Consider the following 27,814-nt stretch of genomic DNA (forward strand, 5'->3'; position numbering starts at 1 on the left):
CGTAAATAAAATTTGGAGTTCGTTCGAGTTTGGTACTATTTTCTAGGACAGAAATTGGCCTGTACAGATCCAAGTCTTCATACAGACGCCATACAACGGAACCTCCCAAGTTCCTTCCAAATGGTGGAGGGTATTAAAAGTTCCGGCTGGCCAAAGTTAGCTCATTTTTTATTTTTCATTTTATATGCATCTCAGAATACTATAATCCGTAACCTTTTGTAAGCCCATTGAAATCTGTTCATAAAACTGTAGGCCTTACTAAGTTTTTCAGTAAAAATTTTTTTTTAATAATAAATCGTAAAAACCTACGTTGATTGGAAAGAATGTGCCTGAAAGACTTTTTTATGAAATACACGTCCAATCTCATAAAAATTTTAAAAGATCCACGTCAAATCTTATAAAATTCTTAGAAAATACAGTTTAATAGTCCTTGAAATAACATTCTTAAAAATTCGCAGTTGTTGGTCTGAAGGTCCTTAAAAATATAAAAATATAAATAAAATCCACGTTGATAGTCCTTCCACGTTGATAGTCCTTGTTCACGGATAAGTGAACATGTTGTTATAATAAAAGAGAATAGCGGGGCTACCTAGCGTAGATGAGAGGGATTTGTTAAACTGGGATCTTCTTAATACAGTCCACATGAAATAAGATAAGAACATGTGTTGAGCAGACCTTCGAGTTACAAATAAATAATATAGAATTTTCAATTGCTGCATGTGTTATGGTGGAGTTAGATTATGGGATGTAATCTTTACTCAGACTGATAAGCAAGTGCAGCATGCCATGCTTGCCACATGTGAGATAGCTATGCGTGTGTATGAACTCCCCCTAATTTTTATGGTGGCATGGTGCAAATGCATGTGTACGGTTGATATTTATCTCTCTCTCTCATTTACACTTAATTATAATTTAGGTTAAGTCATAATCTCACAACTAGTTCTTAAGAAATGTTTTTAATAAATAAATTCAGTGTCTTACAAACGCTCAAACGGAAAAGACGTTTGATCTTTTAATTGATCCCGGTTTACAGTCCTTAAAAAATTTCTTTTAAAGTCCACTTTGATAGTCCTTTTTTTAAAATCCACGTTGATAGTCCTTTTTTTAAAAATCCACGTTGATAGTCCTTTTTTTAAAAATCCACGTTGATAGTCCTTTTTTTAAAAAAAAATCCACGTTGATAGTCCTTTTTTTAAAATCCACGTTGATAGACCTTTTAAAAAAAAACACGTTGATAGTCCTAATTTAAAAAAAAAATTCACGTTAATAGTCCTTGAAAAATATCTTTAAAAATCCACGTTGATAGTCCTTGAAAAATATCCTTAAAAATCCACGATGATAGTCCTAGAAAAATATTTTTTAAAATCCACGTTGATAGTCCTTGAAAAATATCTTTAAAAATACATATAGGTAGTCCTGAAAATATCTTTTTTCTTTATATATATTTTATTATTATTAAAAGAATTTAAAATACATATTTACAGATCTAATAGTCTTTGACCAAATATTTAAAAAACGCATGTATTAATCTAAAAGTTCTTAAGAAAATATTTAAAAACATTTAATATTAAAAAAATTGTTATTGGGCCCAGAGGCCTATGAAAAAATTTAAAGTCCTGAGAGTCTACAAAATGTATATGAACCAGAGGCCTGTGAAAATTTTTCTATAAAATTCTAATGCCTCGAAGGAACTTACAATTTTTCTATAGGCCTATTAATTTCTATTAAAAATGTAAAATGTTTTTGAGGAATAACATGGATTCCTCAATATATATACATTTTTTTGGACTCAGAGGCCTATGAAAATTGTTTTTTTTTTTCCTGAGAGGCCTGTGAAAATGCTTATAAAGAATATACAGTCCCCAGAGGATTATGAAGAATTTTGTATGGAATTGTATAAGCCTCAGATGTCTATCAAACATTTCATACAAAAGTTAATAGGCCTCTTTCTTTCTAGCTTTTTGACCAAGGACATTTGCCCAATATTTACGAATTCCGTCGTGCTGTTAGTTGTTGTGATCCATTTTACAGCTGAATTTAATCCAATGGTCATGCAAAATGCTAGACTTCTTCCCTGTCCTTAACTCTCTTCTCGTGCAAACTTTAATGTCGATTGGTTTCAATTTTATGATCAGGAAAATTTTTCTGTTTTTGGTTCAAATGAACACTAAATATTTTGCGATAATCTCCAAATGCAAGAGGCCCCTCTGTATCTCCAAATTAAGACTCATCTATATGATTTGCCTATCTACGATATTTGGCTTTATTCGTCAAAGAAATCTACATAAAAAGCCAGAAGTTCAAAGAAGTTGATCGTGTTTGCTTGCCAAAAAAAGTCAGCTGAAAACGTGCACCTTCGGTTGGCCACCAGAACTCAAGCGCCGGCCATGGTGATGATGTGCGCCGCCATAACAGCCGATTATCGCTCTCCGCTCGTATTATTCGACCGTGGCATCATGACTCAGCACCATCGCACTGAGCACGCGCCACCCAAGTATGGTTACAAAAGGAGGTTCCTCGCTTCATTTCCAACGCACAACGGGCACCAAAATCTCCGGAAAATACCAAAGTGTCGATCACCTCAAGCAAGTGCTTCGCCGGGAATGGGCAAAAATATCGCAGAGCAACATTCGGGCAGCGTGTGTTACTAAAGAAGACCAGAAGGTCTTCTTCATTGGGCGTTTAAAGGCCATAATTCGTGGCAAAGGTGAACAATTCGAAGAAATCTAAATTTATTCTACAATTTGATGCTATTTCCGACATTTTTGCTTTCATTCAATAAAATTTAAAAAAAAAATTAAAAATTATGGTGTTTGACTTTGTTGCAGTTTTTTTATCTCACCTTGTATATTTCCAAAGAACTGTCAATGTAGATCCAAGTTTTGCTATTGTCCCCATATAAGTTTAACTCCGATATTCTGTATTTTGATCATTTGTGTTACATTTTTCACCGAAATTGCATCAATTTTATATATGGAGCTCGTAATTGGTACTACTTCCTATAGGCGGAAAATTTCCGTTCATACCTATAGGTCCCATATATCGATACCTCCCATTTTATTCCGTGTTTTAACTTTTTTAGCCGCATTTATTATTTCAAACTTGTTATTTGTAGTTCATAATGCACGCCGTTTTCTCTGACAGATAATTGGCTATAGAGGTCAACGTTTTTGTGTGGCTTCCATGCAACGGTATCTCGTTATATTCGGTATTTTAATTATTTGTGTCACACTATTCACCAAAATTATTTCACATTCACAATTTGGAGTTCGCAATGGACACTACTTTCTATGACAGAAAATTGCCTGTACAGATCCCCAGATCCACGGTCTAGGACTCACAGAGATGAGGACCAAGTTTTTCAGTTAAAGTTTTTGTTTAAATAATAAATCTTAAAAAAACACATTGATTGGAGAGAAGGTGTCTGAAAGCTTTTTTTATAAAAATTCGTGCAATCTTATAAAAATCTAAAAATCTAGTTCTTGAAAAATATCTTTAAAAATTCATAATTATTGCTCTAAAGTTCCTTGAATATTATCTAAAAAATCCATGTCAATTGTCTTTAAAAAATATCTTTAAAAATTCAAATTATTGGTCTAAAGGTCCTCAAATTATATTTTTAAAAAATCCACGTTGATAGTTAAAAAAAATATCTTTTAAAAATTCACGTTGATAGTCCTTGAAAAATTTCTTCAAAAATCCACGTTGAAAATCCATGTTGAAAGTCCTTGAAAATATCTTCTAAAATCCACACTGATAGTCCATAAAAAAGATCTTCAAAAATGCATGCTGATAGCGTCCTTAAAAAATTATTCAAAAATATTTAATAAAAAAATTTTGTAGACCTCAGAGGCCTACCAAAAAATGGTAAAATCCTAAGAGACTAAAAACTGTATATGAATCAGAGGCCTACGTCAATTATTCTATAAAATTCGAATGGTACATAAAAAGTGTCTATAAATTTCTACTAAAATTGTAAAATGCTCCTGAGGTTCCATGTTCTATAAATTTTTCCGGGACTCAGAGGCCTATGAAAATTGTTAATTTGTAATCACGTCACAGGTGTCTTTGAATATGTTCTTAAAACATTTAGAGGTTGATGGACAAAAACTGTAAATTTTCCTCATTCACTCTTCAGGTCACAATTAAATTTCTTAAAATCTTTTTAATTTTTTTATAAATCTCGGAAGCCTATGAAAATTATTCTATGAAATTTTGGAAGCGGTTAGTCAATTTTTCCAAAAATTATGAACGATTCATGTATCGTCGAAATATGCTTCAAAAATTGGTAATTTTTATGTGTAGGGTATCACCACTACTACTAACGTCCTTTACAATATTTCAATTTCCTTTTCTATTTTACATAAAATGTCGTCTGCACATTGCTGAAATTTCAACATAAACTCACTCACACACATAAATAAATATAGTTAATCTTTTCCCAGAAAGTTAATTGTGTGTGTATGATTTCTGCCACCCAAAAACCAAAAAAAAAAGAAACTTTTTCCAAATTTCTGCTTTTGTTTTTCTCGAATGGCATATTCAGTTAAAAATAAAATTAACGTATCATGTGGCTGAAATTGTGTTTTTAACAATTTAATTTCAAAGTTAAGAAAAAAAACGTTTGCTTTCCTTGAAAGGATTGTACGAAACAACATTAATAAGAATCTTTCAAATACTGACGTCGTCAAGTAAATAAAAGTTGAGGCAATTTATTTTGATTTAAACGGAGAACAGTTACTCACCGAGAGTCTATTTAATTGAAAGAGTTTATGAGCAGGTGTAGAATGAACCCTGACCTGTTCACTAAGATTGATTGGCAACATTAGAGGGTAAATTAAATTAGAAGTGGAAATGAATGAATGGGTTCATAAAAAAGTGCTCTTTGTGGAATGTTTATTTAAAAAGCAGCTGCTATTTTATTAGTTTTTAAAATTTCTCCAAACTAATTTTGGTATATTTTTTCATTAAAATACTCATAGTTTGCAGATTTTTTTAAAGCTTTTTTGTCACAATATAAAAAATTAATGCTTTTGATTTTGCTATGCTTTTAGAACAAGCATTTTATAGCTCAACCTTAGTCATTGTCATTAATTTGATTTTGTATCTTCTAAGGTTATTTGTTTAAGAGGTCTGCCAAGGAATTTTAATAACTAATGCCTGAGTGTCCCTAGCAGAAAATCTTAATGTCAACCTACGTCATGATCATGAAAACAAAAACTATGTTATTGCAATATTGCAGTTGTTCATCATTTTTATACCCTCAGCCATATGGCTAACCTCAGGCACATTTTACATGAGATTTCAAGTACAAATTTAATTTTCTTGAACAGTCCTTGACCTAAATCATTGGGGAATGAATGTTTATTCTTTCCAATGTGGATTAAAAATTCTAGGTCGATTCATTTGAGTATCTTTTAAAATATCAATTTGAAAATGAACCTTGGATCCTTGAAGTAATAATCTTACAAAATCCTGTTAGATTCATTGGCAATCAGAATATTTCTTAAAATTCTTCAAACCTCTTCTCATTAACGTAATTGTGTCTTCAATAGACCCTAACAAGTAAGAAAACGCTATAGTCGGGTGGGGCCGACCATGTGATACCCTACAACACTACAATATGTTGAGAGATCGCTTATGTCAAAATCCATTTTGGTGCTGTTAGTTGTTGTGATCCCTCAGCTAAATATTATCCAATGGTCATCCAAAATGCTAGAATTCTCCCTGTCCTTAACTCTCTTCTCAGGCGTGTCGATTGGCTTTAATTGTGTGATCAGGATTTTTTCTGTTTTTGGTTCATTTGACCCCGTAAATATTTTGCGATCATCTCCAAAAGCAAGAGGCTCCTCTGTATCTCCAAATTAAGACTCATCTATATGATTTGCTTGTCTACGATATTTGTCTATATTGGTCAACGAAATTAGCATAAAAAGCCAGAAAAGTTTGCCTTTTGTGTATTTCGGATATCGCATGCAAGTAATGTTCTCATTTTTCCACACAAAAGTAGTGGTCCATTCTACCCGCTGTCTTAAATTCTAACTTCATGCAAGATTTCGTGTCCTTTGGTTTCTATTTGTGACCTTTATAATGGCTGCAAAATCAGGAAAATTTTTAGTTGTTGGTTCATTTCAACCCCTATATGTATTGCGGACATCTTTAAAAATAATAGGCCTAGCCATTCTGATCCTAACCATACCCTTGTGAAAATTTTCGTGATAATCGGACGATAATTGCAATCTGTGTATAATATCCACAACCTGTGTTGTAAGGTGAAAAAAATATAACAAAATATTATAAGTCAAATTGAAAAAATCGCATGCGATAAAAAATATGAAAAAATAAAAAAAATGTCACAAAATACTACAAAATCTATATTAACATCATTATTGGCACCTTTTTGTGCGATTTTTTTAGATTTTATTCTTTTATGCCTAGAATGCATTCTGAATTCAAAAAATTGTCAATCGGTCCAGCCATTCGTGAGATATAAGCATTCTAGCTAACACCTCCTTCCTTTGTATATACACATTGTATATATATTTCGCTATATATATCCGATATACCTACTATCGGCATCTACGTAACGGTCTGAATTGACCTTTTCGTCTATTTGCGATTTCGTCGGGATTAAAATTATTCATGGTTTAATGAAAAAATTTACTTTTATTTAACACAAATGTTATGGTCTATTTTACCCACTAAATATTACCCGATTACCATCAAAATTGGAAGGCTTCTGCCCAGACCTAAGCCCTAGCCATATTCTTACTTCCACGTCGATTTGTCCATAATTGCGACCTGTAGAGCAACTGCAAAATAAGGAAATTTTCCTAAACATTATGCGATCACCTGCAAAAGCAATAGGCTTCTATTCTGACTCTAATCCCACCTCCATTCTAATTTTTTTGAAGATCGGGCATTAATTGCGACATGTAGCGTGATTACAAATTAACAAAGACAGACGGACGGACGAACGTATATAGCTAGATCGACTCAGCTCGGCGAAATAGGAAGATCCATATATACTTTCCTATGTGGGAAACCAATATTTTGAGGTGTTACATAATTGTTGGCCCAATCAAACTTATAATGCCCCCAACACATAGCGTTGTAGGGTATAAATATTCCTCAAAAACCCATGAATCCTTATAGAAATTCTTTCTTAAACAATCAAGAGTGTCTTAAAAAATCTAGTTTGATTCCTTTGATATTCGTTAAAAAAGCTTCATTAATCGAATTTCATTTAATAATGAGTCCTTAGGAAGCATTTTTGAAAATCAAGATTTATTTCGACGTTGAATTCATTACAGTCGCTCAAAAAATATTTCTAAAAGTTTCAAGTTCATTACTTTGATAGACCATTAATCATGTGCAATCCATGTTGCAATCTTTTAAAGTTCTTATAGAAGTAACCCTCAAAGATCGACATCTATTACAAGACCATATCTTTGAAAATCATCAAAACAATTACTCAAAAATCTACGATAACTACTTTATGAACCCTTAATAAAAATACTCTCTAAAAAATCCAGATTTGATAGTATTAAAGAATTTCGCAAAAGTTTACATTTTTCCTTTTCCTTAGTCCAGGTTAAATCTCAAATAATCCATAATAAGTTTAAAAAATAGTTTTCTTAAAAATTTACCAAAAATAAAGAGTTTTCTCTTTGATAATGAAAATTATTCCTCAAAAATCCACATTAATTTCCTTAAGAATCCTTTGGACTTTTTTACAAACCAGATTGATTCCTTTGAAATTTCTTAAACAAATTCTTTAAAAATTGACACAAATTCACAATTTGATATCGTAGAAAACATTCCATAAAATCGTTGTTTTATTACTTTTATAGCTCTTTAAAAATGTCCGCAAAAATCTACTTTGAGACTTTAAAAATATTTATAAATCCAGGCTAAGTAATTTATCCAGTTAAATGCTTTGATCGTCCTTAAAGAAATATTTGTGTCCTTTTTTCCGTATCAAATGATATATACCCTCTGTAGCCTCTGCATAAAAAAAAACACGTTAATTGTTCTTGAGAACCTTTTCAAAAAAAACTCGAAATCAAAAATCCATGAAACTATCTTGAAAAAATGTCTAAAAAACTCGAAAATATTTTTTAAGAATATTGCTTAAAAATCTGTTTGGTAGTCCTTGAAAAAAATGCTTACAAAAACTATTCTTCAAAATAAACTAACAACCAATTTCGATACACTCAACTTCCCTTCCTTTGAAAATAATCGAACAGTTTATTCACCGTTCAGCACAAACTATTGTTAAATATTCATTGAACAAAAAATGTTCCCAACCATCCGATGTCCCTTTTGCGAATTAAAACATTTTGTCAACTCATACATTATGGAAATTTCCCACAGGCTTAAAATGGGGACAACAACTCGGCTGTAAACCGAAAAACCACATACATGTGAATCCTTTCGTTTAAAGCCAATGACTTTTGGCGGAGGAAGAGGAGGGGGGGATGGGGAACGAATATATTGTCATTAAATAACAATGGATGAACAAATAAATCAACAGAAGACAAATGGGGAAAATATGTTTTGGCTTTTGATTTAATAACAAAGCGGCTTTAAGTTCAGGGACGGCACAAAAAGAGTGACTTGACAAATTGTGGCTTTAATTTTTGAAAGGGTAGGATTTTTTTTGGGAGGGATATGAATGAAATCGTTCCACAAGTTTCAATTTGTTCTTAAATGGACATAAGGACCAATATTAAACAATAATTATAATTCTACCAAAAAGTATCCCAGGTTTAGATTTTTTTATTGCCTTGGAGATTTTGACTAAAATTCTTTAAAACCAGTTTTATATTCATAATTTAAATATCTTAATAGGGTGAGATGAAAAAACTGCACCAACTTCAGACTGCTGTCATTTCTAAGCCACTTATCCGACAGCTGTTAAAATGCCAGTGACAGCTCAATTTATTGCTTACAAGCGTACAAAAGCATTTTGGTGAGAATTTTCCAGAAAAAAAAAATTATTCGTAATGGAACTCAAGGGTGACAGTGGGATTTCTTTATATTTGGCTGTAAAACCAAAAGTGGCTATCGTTAGAGCACTCCAGCATTTAAATGTGAATAAATCGTTTGTGTCTCCTACCATCGCTCGCTACCGTGATACTAGTAGCGTAGCCCGACGTCAAAGAAGTGGAGGAAGAAGGAAGAAAACAGCAACATCAGCAGAAATGGTCCGAAGAGTAAAGAAGCAGCTTGATCGAAAACCGCGTCGCAGTTGCCGAAAAATGACTCGTGAGCTGAACATATCGCAATATTGCATTCGGCAAATATTGAAAAATGAGCTCTAAGTAAAGCCAATGAAATTCCAAAAAGTGCAAGAACTTACACCACAACAGAAAGAAAATAGACTCAAAAGAACTAAAAAGTTGCATCGCTTGGCCGAAAGGGCTAAACTGTCGCATTTGGTTTTCGGTGATGGGAAAACATTCCTCGTCCAGCAGTTTGTAAACAAAGGCAAACAAAATGACCGTGTTTACTTGTCAAAGAGGTCAGCTGAAAATTTGCACCTTCCGTTGGCCATTAGAACTCAAGCACCGGCCATGGTGATGGTGTGGGCCGCCATAACAGCCGATGCTCGCTCCCCGCTCGTATTAATCGACCGTGGCATCAGAATAAATGCCAAATATTATCTCGAAAATATTCTGCAGGGTGTATTAAAGCTTTGGGCAGACCGTGGACATTCGAACAGGACTCACGCACTCATCTCAGGACTCACTCACTCATCTACGAACTATTTTTACTATTGTTTCTGAAGTATTTTGGAAAGCAAGGTAGGCATTAAAAAATACCAAAGAGTCGATCACCTCAAGCAAGCGCTTCGCCGGCAATGGGCCAAAATACCGCAGAGAAACTTTCAGGCAACGTGCGACGGTTTCATTGGCCGTTTGAAGGCCATAATTCGTGGTGAAGGTGACCAATTCGAAAAAAACTAAACTTATTCTAAAATTTGATGCTATTTCCGACATTTTTTGCTTTCATTCAATAAAATTTAATCGAGTCTTGCATCAGAATAAATGACGAATATTATCGCCAAAATATTCTGGGCCAAAATCCCGCAGAGCAACATTCGGGCAGCGTGTGACGGTTTTATTGGCCGTTTAAAGGCCATAATTCGTGCCAAAGGTGACCGACTCGAACAAATCTAAACTTATTCTAAAATTTGGCTATTCCGACATTTTTTGCATTCATTCAATAAAATTTAAAAAAAAAAATGTAAAAAATTAGTTCGTTTGACTTTGTTGCAGTTTTTTTTTATCTCATCCTGTAGATTTATGCTTCGAAACCCGTTTCGACTTTGATTAATTTTTTTCACATAAAATACATTTTTATATTCGGAGCCATATAGCCCCGAAATTTTCGTGTGCCATTTTAAAGATGCCATTCATTCCCTGCCCCGATATTCCAAGGTTGCTCCCATACTTTCGTAACACCTTCCAGACTCAACTGTCTTTTGCTATTCATTTGCAATGGTTAAGACAAATTCAAGCCTTGCATGACAAACATTCCTCGGAATGAATGTCTGTAATGGTCGCATTCATAGCCCCATTCTTTAAGAGCTACACTTTATTTAACGCGGCGTTGAAATGAATTGCATGATTTTAATTTTGTTGGTTTTCTTCTTTTTTTTCAACATTGTGGCCACAAAAATTACAAATGTTCTCCCACACACATTCAACCACCCAGTCAACCGCAGACGGGACGGAAACACACAGACACACACAGAAACACTCCAACTCATGGCATCTAAGAAGAAACCTCTAAATGGATGTGTCTGTCACATATGTGAAGCTTCAACAAAAAAATAGAAAATTACTTCGACCCTTTAGACACAAGTGGACGAGGGAGGAATGATAATTTGAGAAAATCGAGGTTTTCCAAAATTTGAGATTCTAAACTTTTCTTTGAATTTTTATATTCTACAACACTCTGTGTTTGGGGGTACTATAAGTTTGATTGAGGCACCCCAATATATTGGTCATGGACCGATGATGATACATATGGATCTTCCAATATCGCCGAGCTGAGTTGATCTAGCTATATGTGTCCGGCCGTCTGCCCTGTTAATTTGTAATCAACCTACAGTCGATATAATGCTCCGATCCGCATGAAATTTTGTATGGAATCGGGGTCAGAATAGAAGCCTAATGAACCAGGAATATTTTTAACCCCACCGGAATGACCTAGAATTCTGGTGCCTAGGGATGTGATAAGGTTGGGTTTTTGGAAATTCGTACTAAAAGGGTTCTAAAAGTACTAAAAATTGAATAATTTGTATTGGGCAAACGGAATAAACTTGAATTTGGAATGAAGGTCACTGATGGAGTGAAGGATAGATGTACCAAAGTGCTTTGGAATTTCGAACTGTAAGGTTACGATAAGTTCTGAATTGGTACTAAACTTCTAAAATGTTACCATTTGGTACTAGGTTAACGGAAGTAAAAAATTGAAAATGAAGATGGTTTCCGAAATGTGTACTAAATGTGCACTCTGCACTAAATGGTACTAAATTTGGAAAAGTTTGGTTTAAGATGAACGGATGAAGCTGGATTTTTGTATTGAGTTCACAGTTGGTGGTAGATTTATAATAAAGAGGTTGTTTTGGAAATTTGTACTACAAGTTTACGAAAAGTACTAAATAGTATTATGTTTGGTACAATATGGTGTTGGGTGAAAAGTTAATGCTTAAAATGTGGAATTTGGTATTTGGGTCGCTGCTCATGTGTAGCCTGTACTAAAAGTACTAAATGTTACTAAATTAGGTATTTGGTTAAGGGATACAGATAAAATTCTGAAATTTGCGTTTGAGATTTGGCGGTTGCGGTGCGTCCGAAAAGTACCAAATGATACTAAATCTAGTATTGGGTGAAGGAATAGGGCTGAAATCCTCAAATTTGATATTGAAGTCTCTATTCCTCAAATTTGATATTGAAGTCTCCATGGGTATCTGGGATTAAGATGTGGAGGTGGTTTTAGAAATGTATTCTATAATTGTTCGAAAAGAACTAAATGTGATATTGGTTGAAGGATAGAGCTGAAATCCTTAGATTTGATATTGATGTCAATGTGGAAATATGTACCACAAGTGCCCCAAAACTACTAAATAGTACTATATTTAGTACAATTTGGTATTGAGTGAAAAGATAGTGCTCGAAATCTGAAAATTGGTATAATGATCGCTGTTCATGTGTGGCCTGGACATGTAGAGGTAGATTCGGAAATGTGTACTATAATTGTACGAAAAGTATCAAATGGTACTAAATCTAGTATTGGGTGAAGGGATAGGGCTAGAACCCTCAAATTTGATAAAGAAGTCGCTATTAGCATCTGGAGTTGAAATTTGGAGAAAGTTTTGGCAATGTGTACTATAATCGATCGAAAATATTGAGATATGGAGATGGTTTTGGAATTGTGTACCATAATTGTACGAAAAGTACTAAAGAATAGAGCTGAAATCCTGGAATTTGATATTTAGGTCACTGTTGGTATCTCGAATTGAGAAATGTGGTAATTTCTGAATTGTGCACTACAAGTGAACGAAAAGTACTAAATAGTACTACATTTGGTACAATTCGGTATTGGTAATGGGCAAAACTACAGAGCTGAAATCCTAAAATTTGATATTGAGGTCACATTTTGTAAATTGTTTAACCCTACAACTAACTCTATGTATTGTGGTATTATATACCGATCGTCATTTAAGTCCGATTATCGCAGATTTTTTCTTGGATTCTTTAAAATATTTTTTGAAGTACACTAATGGGGCTTGGGTTTTTTAAAACATTTTTTGAAAGACACTCATGGGTCGCTGATTTTTTAAAATATTTTTTTTAAAGGATTTTTTTGAAAGGCTCTCACGTGACGAGGATTTTTTAAAATATTTTTTGAAGGACACTCATGAGTTGTGTTTTTTTTTAAATATTTTTGAAGGATTTAAAAAAAAATGTGAAGGAAAGGCACTCATGGGGCGCGAATTTTTTAAAATATTTTTTGAAGGACATTCATGGGGCGGGTTTTTTAAATAATCTTGAATGACACTTATGGGGCGTGTTTTTATACCCTACAACACTATGTGTTGGGGGTATTATAAGTTTGATTGGGCCAAAAATTATGTAACACCACGAAATATTGATTTCCCACATAGGAAAGTATATATGGATCTTCCTATCTCGCCGAGCTGAGTCGATCTAGCTATGTATGTCCGTCCGTCCGTCTGTCCGTCTGTCCGTCTGTCCATGTTAATTTGTAATCACTCTACAGGTCGCAATTATGGTCCGATCTTCACGAAATTTAAAATGGAGGTGGGGCTAGGGTCAGAATAGAACCCTATTTCTTTTGATGATGATCGCATAATAATTAGGGGTTGAAATGGACCAAAAACTGAAAAAATTCCTGATTTTGCACTTGCTCTATAGGTCGCAATTATAGACCAATCGATGCGGAATTTCGCATGTAGCTAGAGTTTAGGGCTGGCAAGAAGCCTACCCATTTGGGTGGTCATCGGATAATATTTAGCGGGTAAAATAGACCATATCTTTTTTGTTGAAAAAATTCAAAATTTTTCATTAAACCGCGAATATTTTAAATCCCGGCGAAATCACAAAGCCATGACAAGGTTACTTCTGATCTTTACATTGATGTTAACATCCAACAAATCGGATATATAGCAAAATATGTGCGATATATATGTCTATCAAAGAAGATATGCTTGAAAAATCTCTTATATGTCGAGAACGGCTGAACTGATTTCAACAGTTCTCATTAATTCAGAATGGCCTCTTGGCAGGAAACATAAAACGTCTAAAAAAATCGCATAAAAATATCTCTCTAAAGATGAAAATATTGATTTTGTAAAATTTTCTCATATTTTTTCAATTTTGTCATATTTTTGGCATATTTTAATTTTGAATTAAACATTTGGTAATATTTCTACAGCTAACAAAACTAAGTAGTTAAGATATCAGGATATCATATACAGATCGCATTTATGGCCCGATCCTTACGAAATTTAGCATGGAGATAAGATGAGGGTCAGAATAAAAGCCTATTCTTTTTGGAGATGATCGCCATATATTTAGGGGTTGAAATGGACCAAAAAACTGCAAAATTGTCAGCAGGTCGTAATTGTGGGGGTTACCGGACATTGCAAGAGCCAAGCAGTTTTGGATGGCCATCCAAAAATATTCAATGTGTGAAGGAGTTTGCCAACTTTTATAGACAAAATACGAAAATGTCCATTCCAGTGACTTTTTGGAGAATTCACAAATACAGGAAAGACACACTTCTGACTATTTCGTTAACGCTGATTTCGTTACAGAATATAGTCAAATGTCTGTATCTCATATAGATGCGTTTCAGTCAAAAACCAATAATAAATGTTAATCTTTTGCCACTTCTGAGAGATTATAGGTCTTTGGGAAATATTGGTTCCAGATCTTGGAAGACCATTTAAGTGCAACATCTTCCAATAAATTGGAAATGAGCAAATTAGTTTAAGTTGCTATTATTCAAAAATTAGAGAACGAAACCTGATGGTTTTCTTTTATTATTTGTCACAATATCTTTTGGAATTCTTTCGAGTATCTCGCCTATATAAGCTGTATCGTTTATTATAGTGTTGTAGGGTATTCAACGGTCGGCCCCGCTCGACTGTAGCCTTTGCTTACTTGTTTTTAATATATTTTTTTGAAGGCAAACAGAGGGCGTGGATTTTTTAAAATATTTTTTGAATGACACTCATAGGGCGTGTTTTTTAAATATATATAATTTTTTGAAGCGCAATCATAGGTCGTGGATTTTTTAAAATATTTTTTGAAGTTGACTCATGGTTCTTGGATTTTTTAAAATATTTTTTGAATGTGACTCATGGTCCTTGGATTTTTTAAAATATAATTTTGAAGGTCACTCATGGGTCGTGGATTTTTTAAAATATATTTTTGAAGGTCACTCATGGGACGTGGATTTTTAAAATATATTTTTGAAGGTCACTCATGGGACGTTGATTTTTAAAAATAGTTTTGATGGACATTCACGGCGCGTGGATTTTTTAAATATTTCTTGAGAGACACTCATGGGGCGTGGATTTTTTAAATATTTTTTGAAGGGCCTGAAACGCTACGGATATTTTAAATATTTTTGAAGGATGCCCATGGAACATGGATTTTTTTAAAATATTCTTTGAAGGACCTGAATAGCTGTGGATATTTTAAATATTTTTTGAAGGACCTGAAACGCTGCGGATATTGTTAATACTTTTGAAGGATGCTCACGTGGCATGGAATTTTTTAAATATTTTTTGAAGGACTTGAATAGCTGTGGATATTTTAAATATTTTTTGAAGGACCTGAAACGCTGCGGATATTTTAAATAAAGGGCCTTCAAATAACGTGGATGTTTAAAATATTCTTTATTTTGAGGCCTAAAAATTACATGGATTTTTATTGAATATTTTGTGAAATAATCTTAATTACAAAATGTTTTGAAGGACCTCCAACAACTGCTGTTTTTTACATTTATACATTTTGTTTAATGTTTTGGAAGGACCTTTTTTTATTATTATTATTATTATTATTATTATTATTATTATTATTATTATTATTATTATTATTATTATTATTATTATTATTATTATTATTATTATTATTATTATTATTATTATTATTATTATTATTATTATTATTATTATATTATTATTATTATTATTATTATTATTATTATTATTATTATTATTATTATTATTATTATTATTATTATTATTATTATTATTATTATTAGTATTATTATTATTATTATTATTATTATTATTATTATTATTATTATTATTATTATTATTATTATTATTATTATTATTATTATTATTATTATTATTATTATTATTATTATTATTATTATTATTATTATTATTATTATTATTATTATTATTGATCTTCATTAGATGTAGATTTTTCTATTTTTTAACAAAAATATTATTATTATTTTTTCTTTATTTATTTATTTATTTTATTATTATTATTATTATTTTTTTCTATTTTTAAAAGAATACTATAAAAATTGATTGCTATAAATTTTATTGTTTGAACGAGCTTTAAAATACAAATAGATTATAAGGATTTTTAAATTATATTTTTCTGCATTACCCATACCACCCACTTTCTTGGTTTTTCGAATTTTGCGTTGAACCCAACACGTACTGTCTGTCCTTCAAAAAAAAATGAAAATGAATGAATGAATGAAATACCTTTTGACCATAAATTCGCACACAAACACACTTGATGTCTGTAACCCAAGAAAGCAAACAAAAATTGAACACAACACAACTGAACAAAGCAAAATATATAACAAGACTGTTGAGAATACAAAGTGTTGAAGAATGATGGCAAAACAAATGTAACTGACAACAACAAAGCATTGTTAACGTGTTAACTATGTTATAATAGAATGGCATAAATTTGCATTGTTTTCCTTTTCGTTTTTTGGTTCAACACTTTTTGGCTATTCAAAATTTACCAAAATATACCAAGTGCTGAGTGAATGAACGAACAAAAAAAATGCCAACCAAAAAAAAAACACTTCTACACACACACAAAAGCAATAAAAATCTTTGGCAGACATGTTGGCAGACATTGTGGGTGAAAATAGTAACATCTGTATCGAAAGGATATTCAAGGACCAGAATATGAAAGATGGAAAACCTTTGCAACATGTGTTTTGGGAACCATATACCCGATGCTCATTCATTCATTCATTCATCCAAGTGTTAAGTGTGGCGAATTTTTGGCTAACCTGCCAAATGCTGTCAATCGCCCTTTGAGAGTGGAGCAAAAAAAGGAAAGAAAATTATGCACTGACAATGATTTACACACCAAACTTACCTTTATTGTGTGGAAATTCATGTTTGCAGATGATGGAAATAGTGAATAGATTTTCCATACCCTTAGGGACTTGGTGACCACATGTGGTGATGTGTGCTCGTGTGGCTCCCCAAGGAGGCAATGTGTTAAAGTGCAAATATACGATCATTTTGTCCGTGTTCTACATCATTGAATACGGTTGTGCAAGATGTCAGAGATTGATTATGAGAGTATGGAAAAGTGTGGGCCTTTTTTGAGGGAGGTAGCGGAGCCTTTGTGGGGGAGATTCCAGAAGGAGTGGACCGATATATACCATCTTCACAACAGATCTTCTGTTAGTGGAAATAATGGGGTGTGTAAAATATAAAGAGAACCTGATGCTAACTTTGGATTTTATAATCGTTATTTAAAACTTCGACCCTTTGTGGGGGAGGTACTAGAAGAAATGGTCCGATCTTTATCATATTTATAACAGATCTTGTGTTAATGGAAATATTGAAATGTGCCAAGTCTGAATTGAATCGTATGTTAATTTCGCGTTATATGACCTTCATAAATATTCAAAATTTTGACCCTTTGTGGGGGAGGTATAAGAAGGAGTCGACCGATATATTCCATTTTCACTCCAGGTCTTGGGTTGTTAAAAATATTGTGATGTGTGTAATTTGAAGACACTTGCATCATAATTTATAAAATTAAAATTATTCAAAACTTTTACCCTTTTTGGGGGATAGGTACAAGAAGGAATGGTCCGATCTCTACCGTTTTATAATAGATCCTATGTTGATGGAAATATTCAGCTGTGCCAAGTCTAAATGGAATCGGATATTAATTTCACGTTTTATGAACTTAAAGGATATTCAAAATTTCGACCTTTTGTGGGGGAGGTACCAGAAGGAGTGGACCGATATATTCATCTTAACACCAGACCTTGGGTTAAAATAAATATTGGGATTGATGAAATTCTCAGGCAATCGGACTCTTGCATCACATTTTATAAGAGTTGCAATTGTTCAAAATGTTGACCCCTAGTGGGGGAGGTACTTGATACTATCCATTTTCGCACCTGACTTAGCACTGATAGAAATATTAGGACTTGCAAAGTTGGAGCAAAATCGGATAACCCTTTCTCTTTCTGAGCAATAAAATAGTTTCTTTGAAAATTTCGACATTTTGTGGGGGAGGTAGTGGATCGATATCACCCATCTCCGAACTCGATCTCAGTTTGACAATAATATATCTATGACCAAGTTTGGATCAAATCGGACACTCCCATCATGGGTTATCGTGCGCACCAGCCAGACAGACGAACGGACGGGCGGACATCGCTAGATCGACTCCAAATGTCCTGAAACAGATTTGGTCCAAAGAGACCTAGGATCTAAAAACGTTATTTCGACTAGGCACGTTTTGACCGTATCAAATGATATATACTCTCTGTAGGCATATGGCTGAAGGTATAAAAATATTACTAAGAAATAAATTACAATTACTGATCCTGTAAATATATATTTTTAAAAAATCTGCCATTAAAAAAACTGTGAGAGTATTATTAAACAATTAGAAGGATCCATGAATTTTGTCATTAGGTTTTGGAAAAAATTTCTCAAAAATCAACGATTCGTGGACCCACAGCAATTGAAAATGTTCCTTAAAAACCAAGGTTATTGGGCTGATAGTGCTTGAAAAAATTAGAAATTAGAATATTCACTAAGGTTCTTGAAAAAATTTTCTTAAAATGTATCCCAAAATATTATCGCTTTTGTTGACTGACAATCCTTTAAAAATGTTTTTAAACATTGTCCGTAAAAAATACTCGTTAAAATTAGGCTCAATTCTCTTTGTTGCTCCATTTTTTGTTTCAATTTTTTTTTTCAAAATAAGTTTCTCAAGACACCTAAGCTATAAAAAATAAATCCTATATCCAAATATACAACGTTTCTATTCAAATCCATAATTCCAACCTACAGTCTATAAATATCACAAACTCTGGTAACTGTTTTTGTGCCTGTCATTTATTCGCTCAAACTTTTCTAATTGAGTTTCTAGTTTTGGAAAGTAAACGCCCAGAGCGGCAATGGTGCTGGCGTTTTAGAACTAATCCCAGTTTGTTTTCGTTGCATTGCAGTGTCTAATTATTATCTATATTTCATCAACTTCAATTAAATTACCTAATTACTTTTGATAAATATCAGCGTGACATACATACGAGTACTGCTAAATGTGCGTAGATATTTGAGTGAATGAACATACAAATGTGTATGTGCCTAACTTTATTAACATGATTGCTAAATTTGGATGTTAACATTTCGATACACACATTAGTTGTGTTCCAGTACTTTTTTAGTAGTAAAACTAGCAGAAGAGAGAACAGTTCGAAATGTCATTCTCATTTAGGTTTGCTCAAAAAATAAGGGAACGGAAAATTAGCAGAAATGCGATAAAATATCAAAATTCAAAATTCCAAAAGTAAACAGCCTAAATCGGACTGGTGAAACCTTACTGAAAAGAACGCCAAAATTTAAAAAATGAGAATTGAAGACGATAAGTTAAAATTAATAATTTATAATAGTAATTAATAATCTGATTCCTCATTCAGCCAGTCCTCTTCACTGCTGGAATCATCCAAAAGTGAATACATCAGTTGCCCCATATTTCCTCTTTTTGTTTTTTGAACGACAAATATTAGTTTTTCCTTTAGTTTTCAAGTTGGTTATTTTCTTTATTGAAATGTATCAATACATTTTCAACCTTGTTAGCCCTGCCAATTAAATGTCAAATTTACAATATGCACATTTCTGCTCGGCCAAATTCATGTAGCTAAAACAAGCAGAAATGTGCACCACTCAGCGCCATTTTTTTCTCGAGAGAGCTGCAAGTTTTGCTAGTTTGTGGAGTACGGGAACGCGTTGTAGCAGAATTAGTGCTAATTAGTACTAATTTGCAGGTTCTGGAACACAACTATTATGTGGCAGAACCTTGTAAAACTTTTGAAATTTCCAAAAAATGTTCCTTGTAATTCATAAACCATAGGTTCCATCTACCTGTAAATTAATTAGACAATCAGTCAAATATTACTTTTGCATACATCCCAAAATTTGTATTTATTTTTTATACCCTACAACACTATGTGTTGGGGGTATTATAAGTTTGATTGGGCCAGAATTTATGTAACACCTCGAAATATTGGTTTCCCATATAGGAAAGAATATATGGATCTTCCTAGCTCGCCGAGCTGAGTCGATCTAGCTATGTATGTCCGTCCGTCCGTCTGTCCGTCTGTCCATGTTAATTTGTAATCACTCTACAGGTCGCAATTATGGCCCGATCCTTACGAAATTTTGCACGAAGGTGGGGTTAGGGTCAGAATAGAAGCCTATTTCTTTTGAAGATGATCGCCAAATGTTTAGGTGTTGAAATGGACCAAATACTGAAAAAATGTCGGATTTTGCAGTAGCTATACAGGTCGCAATTATAGACCAATCGACGCGGAATTTCGCATGTAGCTAGAGTTTGGGGCGGGGAAGAAGCCTACCAATTTGGGTGGTCATCGGATAATATTTAGCTGGTAAAATAGACCATATCTTTTGTGTTGAAAAAATTCAAAATTTTTCATTAAACCGCGAATATTTTAAATCCCGGAGAAATCACAAAGCCATGCCAAGGTTACTTCTGATCTTTACATTGATGTTAACATCCAACAAAACGGATATATAGCAAAATATGTGCGATATATATGTTTATCAAAGAAGATATACTTGAATAATCTCTTATATGTCGAAAACGGCTGAACTGATTTCGACAGTTCTCATTAATTCAGAATGGCCTCTTGGCAGGAAAGAAAAAACGTCTAAAAAATCGCATAAAAATATCTCTCTAAATATTGATTTCTCATATTTTTTTTTTTCAATTTTGTCATATTTTTGGCATATTTTAATTTTGAATTATACATTTGGTAATATTTCTACAGCTAACAAAACTAAGTAGTTAGGATATCAGGATATCATATACAGATCGCATTTATGGCCCGATCTATACGAAAATTTGCATGGGAATAAGATGAGGGTCAGAATAGAAGCCTACTCTTTTTGGAGATGATCGCCATATATTTAGGGGTTGAAATGGACCAAAAAGTGCAAAATTGTCAGCAGGTCGTTATTACCGCCCGATCCTCACGCACATTTGAATGGGAGTTACCGGACATTGCAAAAGCCAAGCAGTTTTGGATGGCCATCCAAAAATATTCAATGTGTGAATAGTTTGTCAACTTTTGTAGACAAAATGTACATAAACTGTATCGTTCATTATAGTGTTGTAGGGTATTCAACGGTCGGCCCGCTCGACTGTAGCCTTTGCTTACTTGTTTTAAATTAAATTCTCCAATTTATTATCATATTTTTGCAATATTATTTGCTTTAAAGACTTAAAAAATGTATATTTTAAACTCTTTTCCCTTCCAAAAGTCCCCTACATCATCTTTGTGCCGATGTATGTCAATTAGCTTCAATGATGGCAATAGACTTTATCTAAATACTTGTATCCGAATACTTCTAGGCCAGGCCTAAGTAGACAATGTATGTGAGCGCCATAAGTGCATACGGACGGAAATATATACAGTTCTTACACAGTAAAAAAATTATTGATACATTCGGAATTTGTTGTCCATCTTTACTTGGAAAATGTATCTGCGAATTATATGCAATCAAAACTTATTTCTATATTTTTTATACCCTCCACCATAGTATGGAGGGTATATTAAGTTTGTCATTCCGTTTGTAACACCTCGAAATATACATTCTAGACCCCACAAAGTATATATATATTCTTGATCAGCATAAAATTCTATGTCGATTTAGCGATGTCCGTCCGTCTGTGGAAATCACTCTAGCTTCCGAACGAATACAAGTAGAATGTTAAAATTTTACTCAAATGTATGCTATGTCTGCAGGACTTTTGGTATTGAAAATGGGTCATGTGGGTCCAAGTTTTGGTATAGCCCCCATATAACGGTACCTCCCAATATTCGGTATTTTGATGATTTTAGCGATATTATTCAACGCAATTCTTTCAAATTTTGCGTTGAAGTTCGTAATGGATATTACAGCCTATGATAGAAAATTGTCTGTGTAGGTCCACGTCTTCGTATAGCCCCCATATAACGGCATCTCCCGATATTCGGTATTTGGATAATTTTAGCGACATTATTCACCGGAATTGTTTCAAATTTAGTATTTGAAGTTCGTAAAGGATATTACTGCCTATGATAGAATATTGTCTGTGCAGGTCCACATCTTCGTATAGCCCCCATATAACGGCATCTCCCGATATTCGGTATTTTAATGATTTTAGCGACATTATTCACCGGAATTGTTTCAAATTTGTGTTGAAGTTCGTAATGGATACTATAGCATATGACAGAAAGTTTTCTGTGCAGGTTCACGTTTTGGTATAGCGGCCATATAATGGCACCTCATTAAATTTTTTGATGATTTTAGCGACATTATCCATTGACGTTTTTTTATGTTTCGCATTTGAATATTGTAATGGCTTGCCCATGCAGGTCCACGTCTTCGTATATACCCTAATATAACGGCTACATTTGGTATTTTTAAGATTTTAAGAGAATTTTTAACGGATTTTATTTTTTTGAAAATTTTCTAAATTCGTTCCAAATGGTGGAGGGTATTCAAAGTTCGACCCAGATGAACTTACAGCCTTTTTTACTTGTTTTGAATATAATTTTGTTGAAAATACACCACTTAAGTGGTAGGTAGGGAATGTTTAAACATATGTTGACTTATGATATGATTATTCAAAATGTTGACCCTCTATGGAGTAGATTCCGGAGGAACAGGTCAATGTTGTTCATTTCGTATCGGACCTAAATAAATATGATATAAATATTGCGACGTTCCACGTTATGTTCTATATAATATATATTCTTCACTTTATATGAGATATGTGATAATTTCTAGAAAATGTTAAAATGTCCGTGAGGTACCAGATGTATCGGATTTTTTAATTGTTTTGGTTATTCAAAACCTTGGCCCTTTGTGGGGAAGATACCAGAAGGAATGGTTAGATTTATAACATCTTTACAACAGATCTTGTATTGATGGAAATATTAATATATACCAAAATCTGAATGGAATCGGATGTTATTTTAGATTTTTGTGAGAGGGTATTCAAGACTTTGACCCTTTGTGGGGGAGGTATCAGTTGGTGTGGACCGATATATTCCATTTTTACACCAGACCTTGGGTTTATCTAAATATTGTGATGTGTGTAATTTGAAGAGAATCGGATGCTTATTTTATAATCGTTTATTCGAAAGTTTAAGCCTTTGTGGGGAAGATACCAGAAGGAATGGTCCGATCTCCACCATCTTTATAATAGATTTTTTGTTGACAGAAATATTGAGATGTGCCAAATCTGAATGGAATCGGATGTTAATTTTGAGTTGTATAAGCTTCATGGATATTCAAAATTGTGACCCTTTGTGGGGGAGGTACCAGAAGGTGTGGGTCGATATATTCTATCTTCCCAGCAGACCTTGGGTTAATAATAATATTGTCATATGTGTTACTTGAAGACAATCGGACCCTTAAATCACATTTTATAAGAGTTATAATTATTCAAAATTTTGACCCTTTGTGGGGGAGGTACTTGATGAAGTGGACAGATGTTGTCCATTTTCGCACACGCCCTAACACTGATGCACATTTTAGAATTTTCAAAGTTGGAGCAAAATTGAATTATCGTTTCTCATTCTGTGCAGAATTTTTTTTTTAATTCGACCTTTTGTGGGGATGGTATCAGAGGGAGTGGACCAATACATTCCATTTTCACACTAGACCTTGGGTCAATAAAATTATTGAGGTGTGAGAAATTTGAAAACAATCCGATTTCTACATCACATTTTATAAGAATTGTAATTATTCAAAATTTTGACTCTTTGTGGGGGAGGTACCTGATGGAGTGGACCGATATTGTCCACTTTCGCACACGCCCTAGCACTGATGCAAATATTAGGATTTGCAAAGATGAAGCAAAATCTGATTATACTTTCCCTTGCTGTTCAGTTAAATATTTTCTTTGAAAATTTCTACGTTTTGGGGGGTAGTATCAGAGGGAGTGGACCGTCATTGTCCATCTCCGAACTCGTTCTAAGTTAGATAATAATATTACGATGTAGCAAGGACCAAATCGAATACCCTCTTCGAGAGTTATCGTGTTCACCAACCAGACATACGGAAGGACATCGCTAGATCGACTTCAAATGTCCTGAAATAGATTTGGTCCAAAGAGACCTAGGGTGTAAAATGTTATTTCGAGGAGGCAAGTTTTGGCCGTATCAAACGTATATATACCCTCTCTAGCCATATGACTGAGGGTATAAAAATGGCTATAACTTATGGTACGATGAAAAAAATAAAATAGTAATTGAACAATATATAGAAAGCGAGCATATTTTCTTAACAAAAAGTCAAAAAGAAGCCAAGTTCGGCCGGGCCGAACTCTTTATATCCTCCACAATTCGGAAGGAACTTGAAAATTTCCAAAAAAAAAAAAAAAAAACGCTCCAATAAAAAACCTTTATATGGCACACACCTGGTGCTTCATAAGTGATTTTTTGTCATAGGCTGTAGTAATGATTCCGAACATTAAATACGAAATTCGAAACAATTCTGGTGAAAAATGTCGCTAACATCGTTAAAATACCGAATTAAAGGAGGTACCATTGCATGAGGGCTATAAAAAGACTTGGACGTGCACAGACAAATTTCTGTCTTAGGCTGTAGTATCGAACATTACGAACATCTAATACCAAATTTCAAACATTTCCAGTGAATATTGACGCTTAAATCACCAAAATACCGAAAATAAGGAAGTATTATTATATGAGGCCTATACCAAAACGTAGGTCCACATGGTCCATTTTCAATACTAAAAGTCCTGCGGATATAATATACATTTGAGTAAAATTTTATCAACCTACTTCATTTCGTTCGGAAGATAAACGGACGGACATCGCTATGCTGATCAAGAATATATGTACTTTGGGGTCTTAAATGTATATTTCGAGGTGTTACAAACGGATTGACAAACTTAATATACCCTCCATACTAGAGGGTATAAGAAACAGTATAAGTAGTACCATGAACATGATTATAATAACTTGTTCCCGTACTTAAGGCTACCAAAATGAAAAAAAAAAAAAACTTTTAATCGAATTATACAAAATTCATTCAAATATTTTTCTCGGTGTATGCATCCACGTACACATTTATATACACACAGTATCTTGCATTTCCATGCAGTAGTTACATATCTACACCTAACATTGGTTGCATTTTCCTTGCCTTTGTTGCCATGTTCGGTGACTTGAGTGCATCTTGTACTTGACGTACTTGTACTTTTCGTATTGCCTTGAACGAGGCTACTGCCAATGGGCGGAGAGGGAGGATAAGAATACTTGTGGGTGTACTTGCCTGATATTGTGTAGGCAGGCAGGCAGGCATATGCCACACAGTTATCTAACATAATTGGCATTGGCATAGACATTTGCTGGGTGTCGATATTGTTTTTTTTTTTTTTCCTTTCTTCGATACGGTCTATTGACCTTTAAATGCTGGCGAATCGAAAGGTGGTAACCTTAGCATTGATTTGTAGGTTGAAGATTTTGTAATTGTTATGCATTTGTGGTTTTGCGATAATTTGTAGAAATGTGAATAAAGGTGAATTGTAATAATGAAATAATTTGGAATTTCGAATTGCATTAGAAGGCAGAAAGTTGTATATGGCATTCTATATAAGGAAACGCTTAAAAAATGTTAGAAAAATATATTTTTCTAAAGAAGACCAATAGCAGGACTTCTTAGAAAACGAACGACTGGGCATACATAAAATAATTAATAATTAAAAAAAAACTGGTAAAATATTAACCTATATAACGCTATTCCCTCAATGTGCATATCGGTTGGCAGAGAATTTTCTTAAAAATCCATAATTATTTGCCAAAAGTTTCGAATGACATCAGAAAATTCTTAAAAATATTGTTATGGAATCCCGCATTTTTAGGCATTATTTTTGACAAAATATTTTTAAAAATCAATAATTGTTTTTCCAGAAAATACACTTAATCCACGACTTTTAGGCAGTGAATATTTTATGTGTCCTTAAAATTGTCAACTGAAAATTTCCTTAAAAATCACTACTTTTGGTCAGAAGGCTTTCGATTTTATTTGTATTCATTATTTTTGGTCCATGAAGAAACCTTTAATAAAATCAACGACTTTGTACAAGAAATCTATGAATGAATATTTTTAAGTTTGATATTTTTTTAAAAAAATTTCCTGAACTCTGTTAACGATTTTTGACTAGAAACTATTACAGCTATTCTATAAAAATCTGCGAATAAAAAATCTTAAAAGTGCAAGTGTTTTTGGTCAAATGGTCAATGATTATTTTTAAATACACTAGTTTTGTTCGAATAGCTCGTTTTTTTTCTAATTTTTGATTTTTGGTTGTTAAACAATACAGGACTTTTGTCCACGAAAGCAATGAGAAATATTCATAAATATCCACCTTCTTTCAAAAGTTTCTTGTAATAAGTTCATGATTTCTGAGCAGAAATTATTAAAATTTTTCTTAAAAACAATTGGTAATCATAAATCCACGATTTTTGATATGCAAATATTAAAAAGATTCATTACAAATTAGCCATAAAAAAATTTAAATATCCTGGAATTTTGTCTTAAAGTGTTCTTAAAGATCCACGATTTTGGACAGGAAAAAATCATAAAAGTCCCGCAATAGAAAAATTTCATAAAAGAGGAAAAGTAGCTTATCTTAAAATGCTCATAACTCCTTAAATATTGACATTTCGGGGATTTTAGTATGTTTAGGAGGCCTTTAAAAATATATTTAAAATAAAAAAATTTTGTCCGAAGGACTTTGAAAAATATTCCTAAAAATCCACAATTTAAAAAACAAACTTTACAAATAGGAAGGAAAAAATCTTAAAATTTAATGTTTGATGAGTTAGTAAAGATTGAAAAAGGTAATTTAAATCCATTTTGGCCAAAAAGATCTTGAACCAAATCTAAAAAAAAAATCCAACAAAGAACTGGACAATTTTTAGGCAGAATGTCCATGAAAAAATATTTTAAAAACCCTTATATTTAAGGTAAAGATTTATTTTGAAAAAAGTAGAACTTTCTGTCAGCTAGGTTTGGAAAGCTCTTCTAAAATATCAAAGATTTTTGGTCAGAATGTCCTAAAAAAAAATCTACGATTTTTGAACAGTTCATCCTTAAACAAATTTATTATAAAAAAAACACCATATTTCAGTCAGGAAGGCCATGAAAATGTATTAAAAATTAAATCTTTGGTTAAAAGACCCCAAAGAACTGGACGATTTTTGTTCAGGATGTCCACGAAAAAGTCTTAAAAAAACACCCAAGATTTATGGTATGAACTTCTTTTGAAAAGGGTAGAATTTTTAGTCAGGTAGATTTTGAAAAAATCTTTTAAAAAATCGACGATGACGCCTTAAAATAAACTTATTTAAATCCAATATTTTTATTTTTTAAAAATTTATTTAAAAAAATCAACCATGTTTTAGTCAGGATATCCATCAAAAAAGTATTTAGAAAAATCCATGATTTTCGGTCAGAATATCCATACGATTTTGTGTAAGGCGGTCCTATAAAATCTTTTGAAAAGCTTCAACCTTGAAAAAGTCTTTAACAAATCCCAACATTTTTGGTAAAGACGACTTTTCAGAAAACTTGATTTTTTAATCAGTAGGATTTTGAAAAATATTTTAAAATATCTACGACTATTGGCCACGAAGTCCTTAAAATAATTTCATTTAAATCCACTAGTTTTATTTATTAAACATTTATTAAAAAATCTACCAGATT

At 32.9% G+C, this 27,814-nt stretch overlaps 1 protein-coding gene across 1 annotated transcript in view; it reads right to left on the reverse strand.

The window, feature by feature from the left end:
• Window positions 1–25,451, reverse strand: part of LOC101901730 (gustatory receptor for sugar taste 64e) — a 64,383-nt gene extending 38,932 nt beyond the window's left edge. The window contains exons 1-2 of the mRNA XM_059121377.1: window positions 25,230–25,451; window positions 16,908–17,067 (exon numbers count right to left, since the gene is read on the reverse strand). Coding sequence (XP_058977360.1) covers window positions 16,908–17,067; window positions 25,230–25,451 — 382 coding nt within the window. The remainder of the gene's footprint in view (window positions 1–16,907; window positions 17,068–25,229) is intronic.
• Window positions 25,452–27,814: the final 2,363 nt, after the last annotated feature.

This window comes from Musca domestica, unplaced genomic scaffold (genome assembly GCF_030504385.1).
Source record: "Musca domestica strain aabys unplaced genomic scaffold, Musca_domestica.polishedcontigs.V.1.1 19, whole genome shotgun sequence".
Lineage (NCBI taxonomy): Eukaryota > Metazoa > Arthropoda > Insecta > Diptera > Muscidae > Musca > Musca domestica.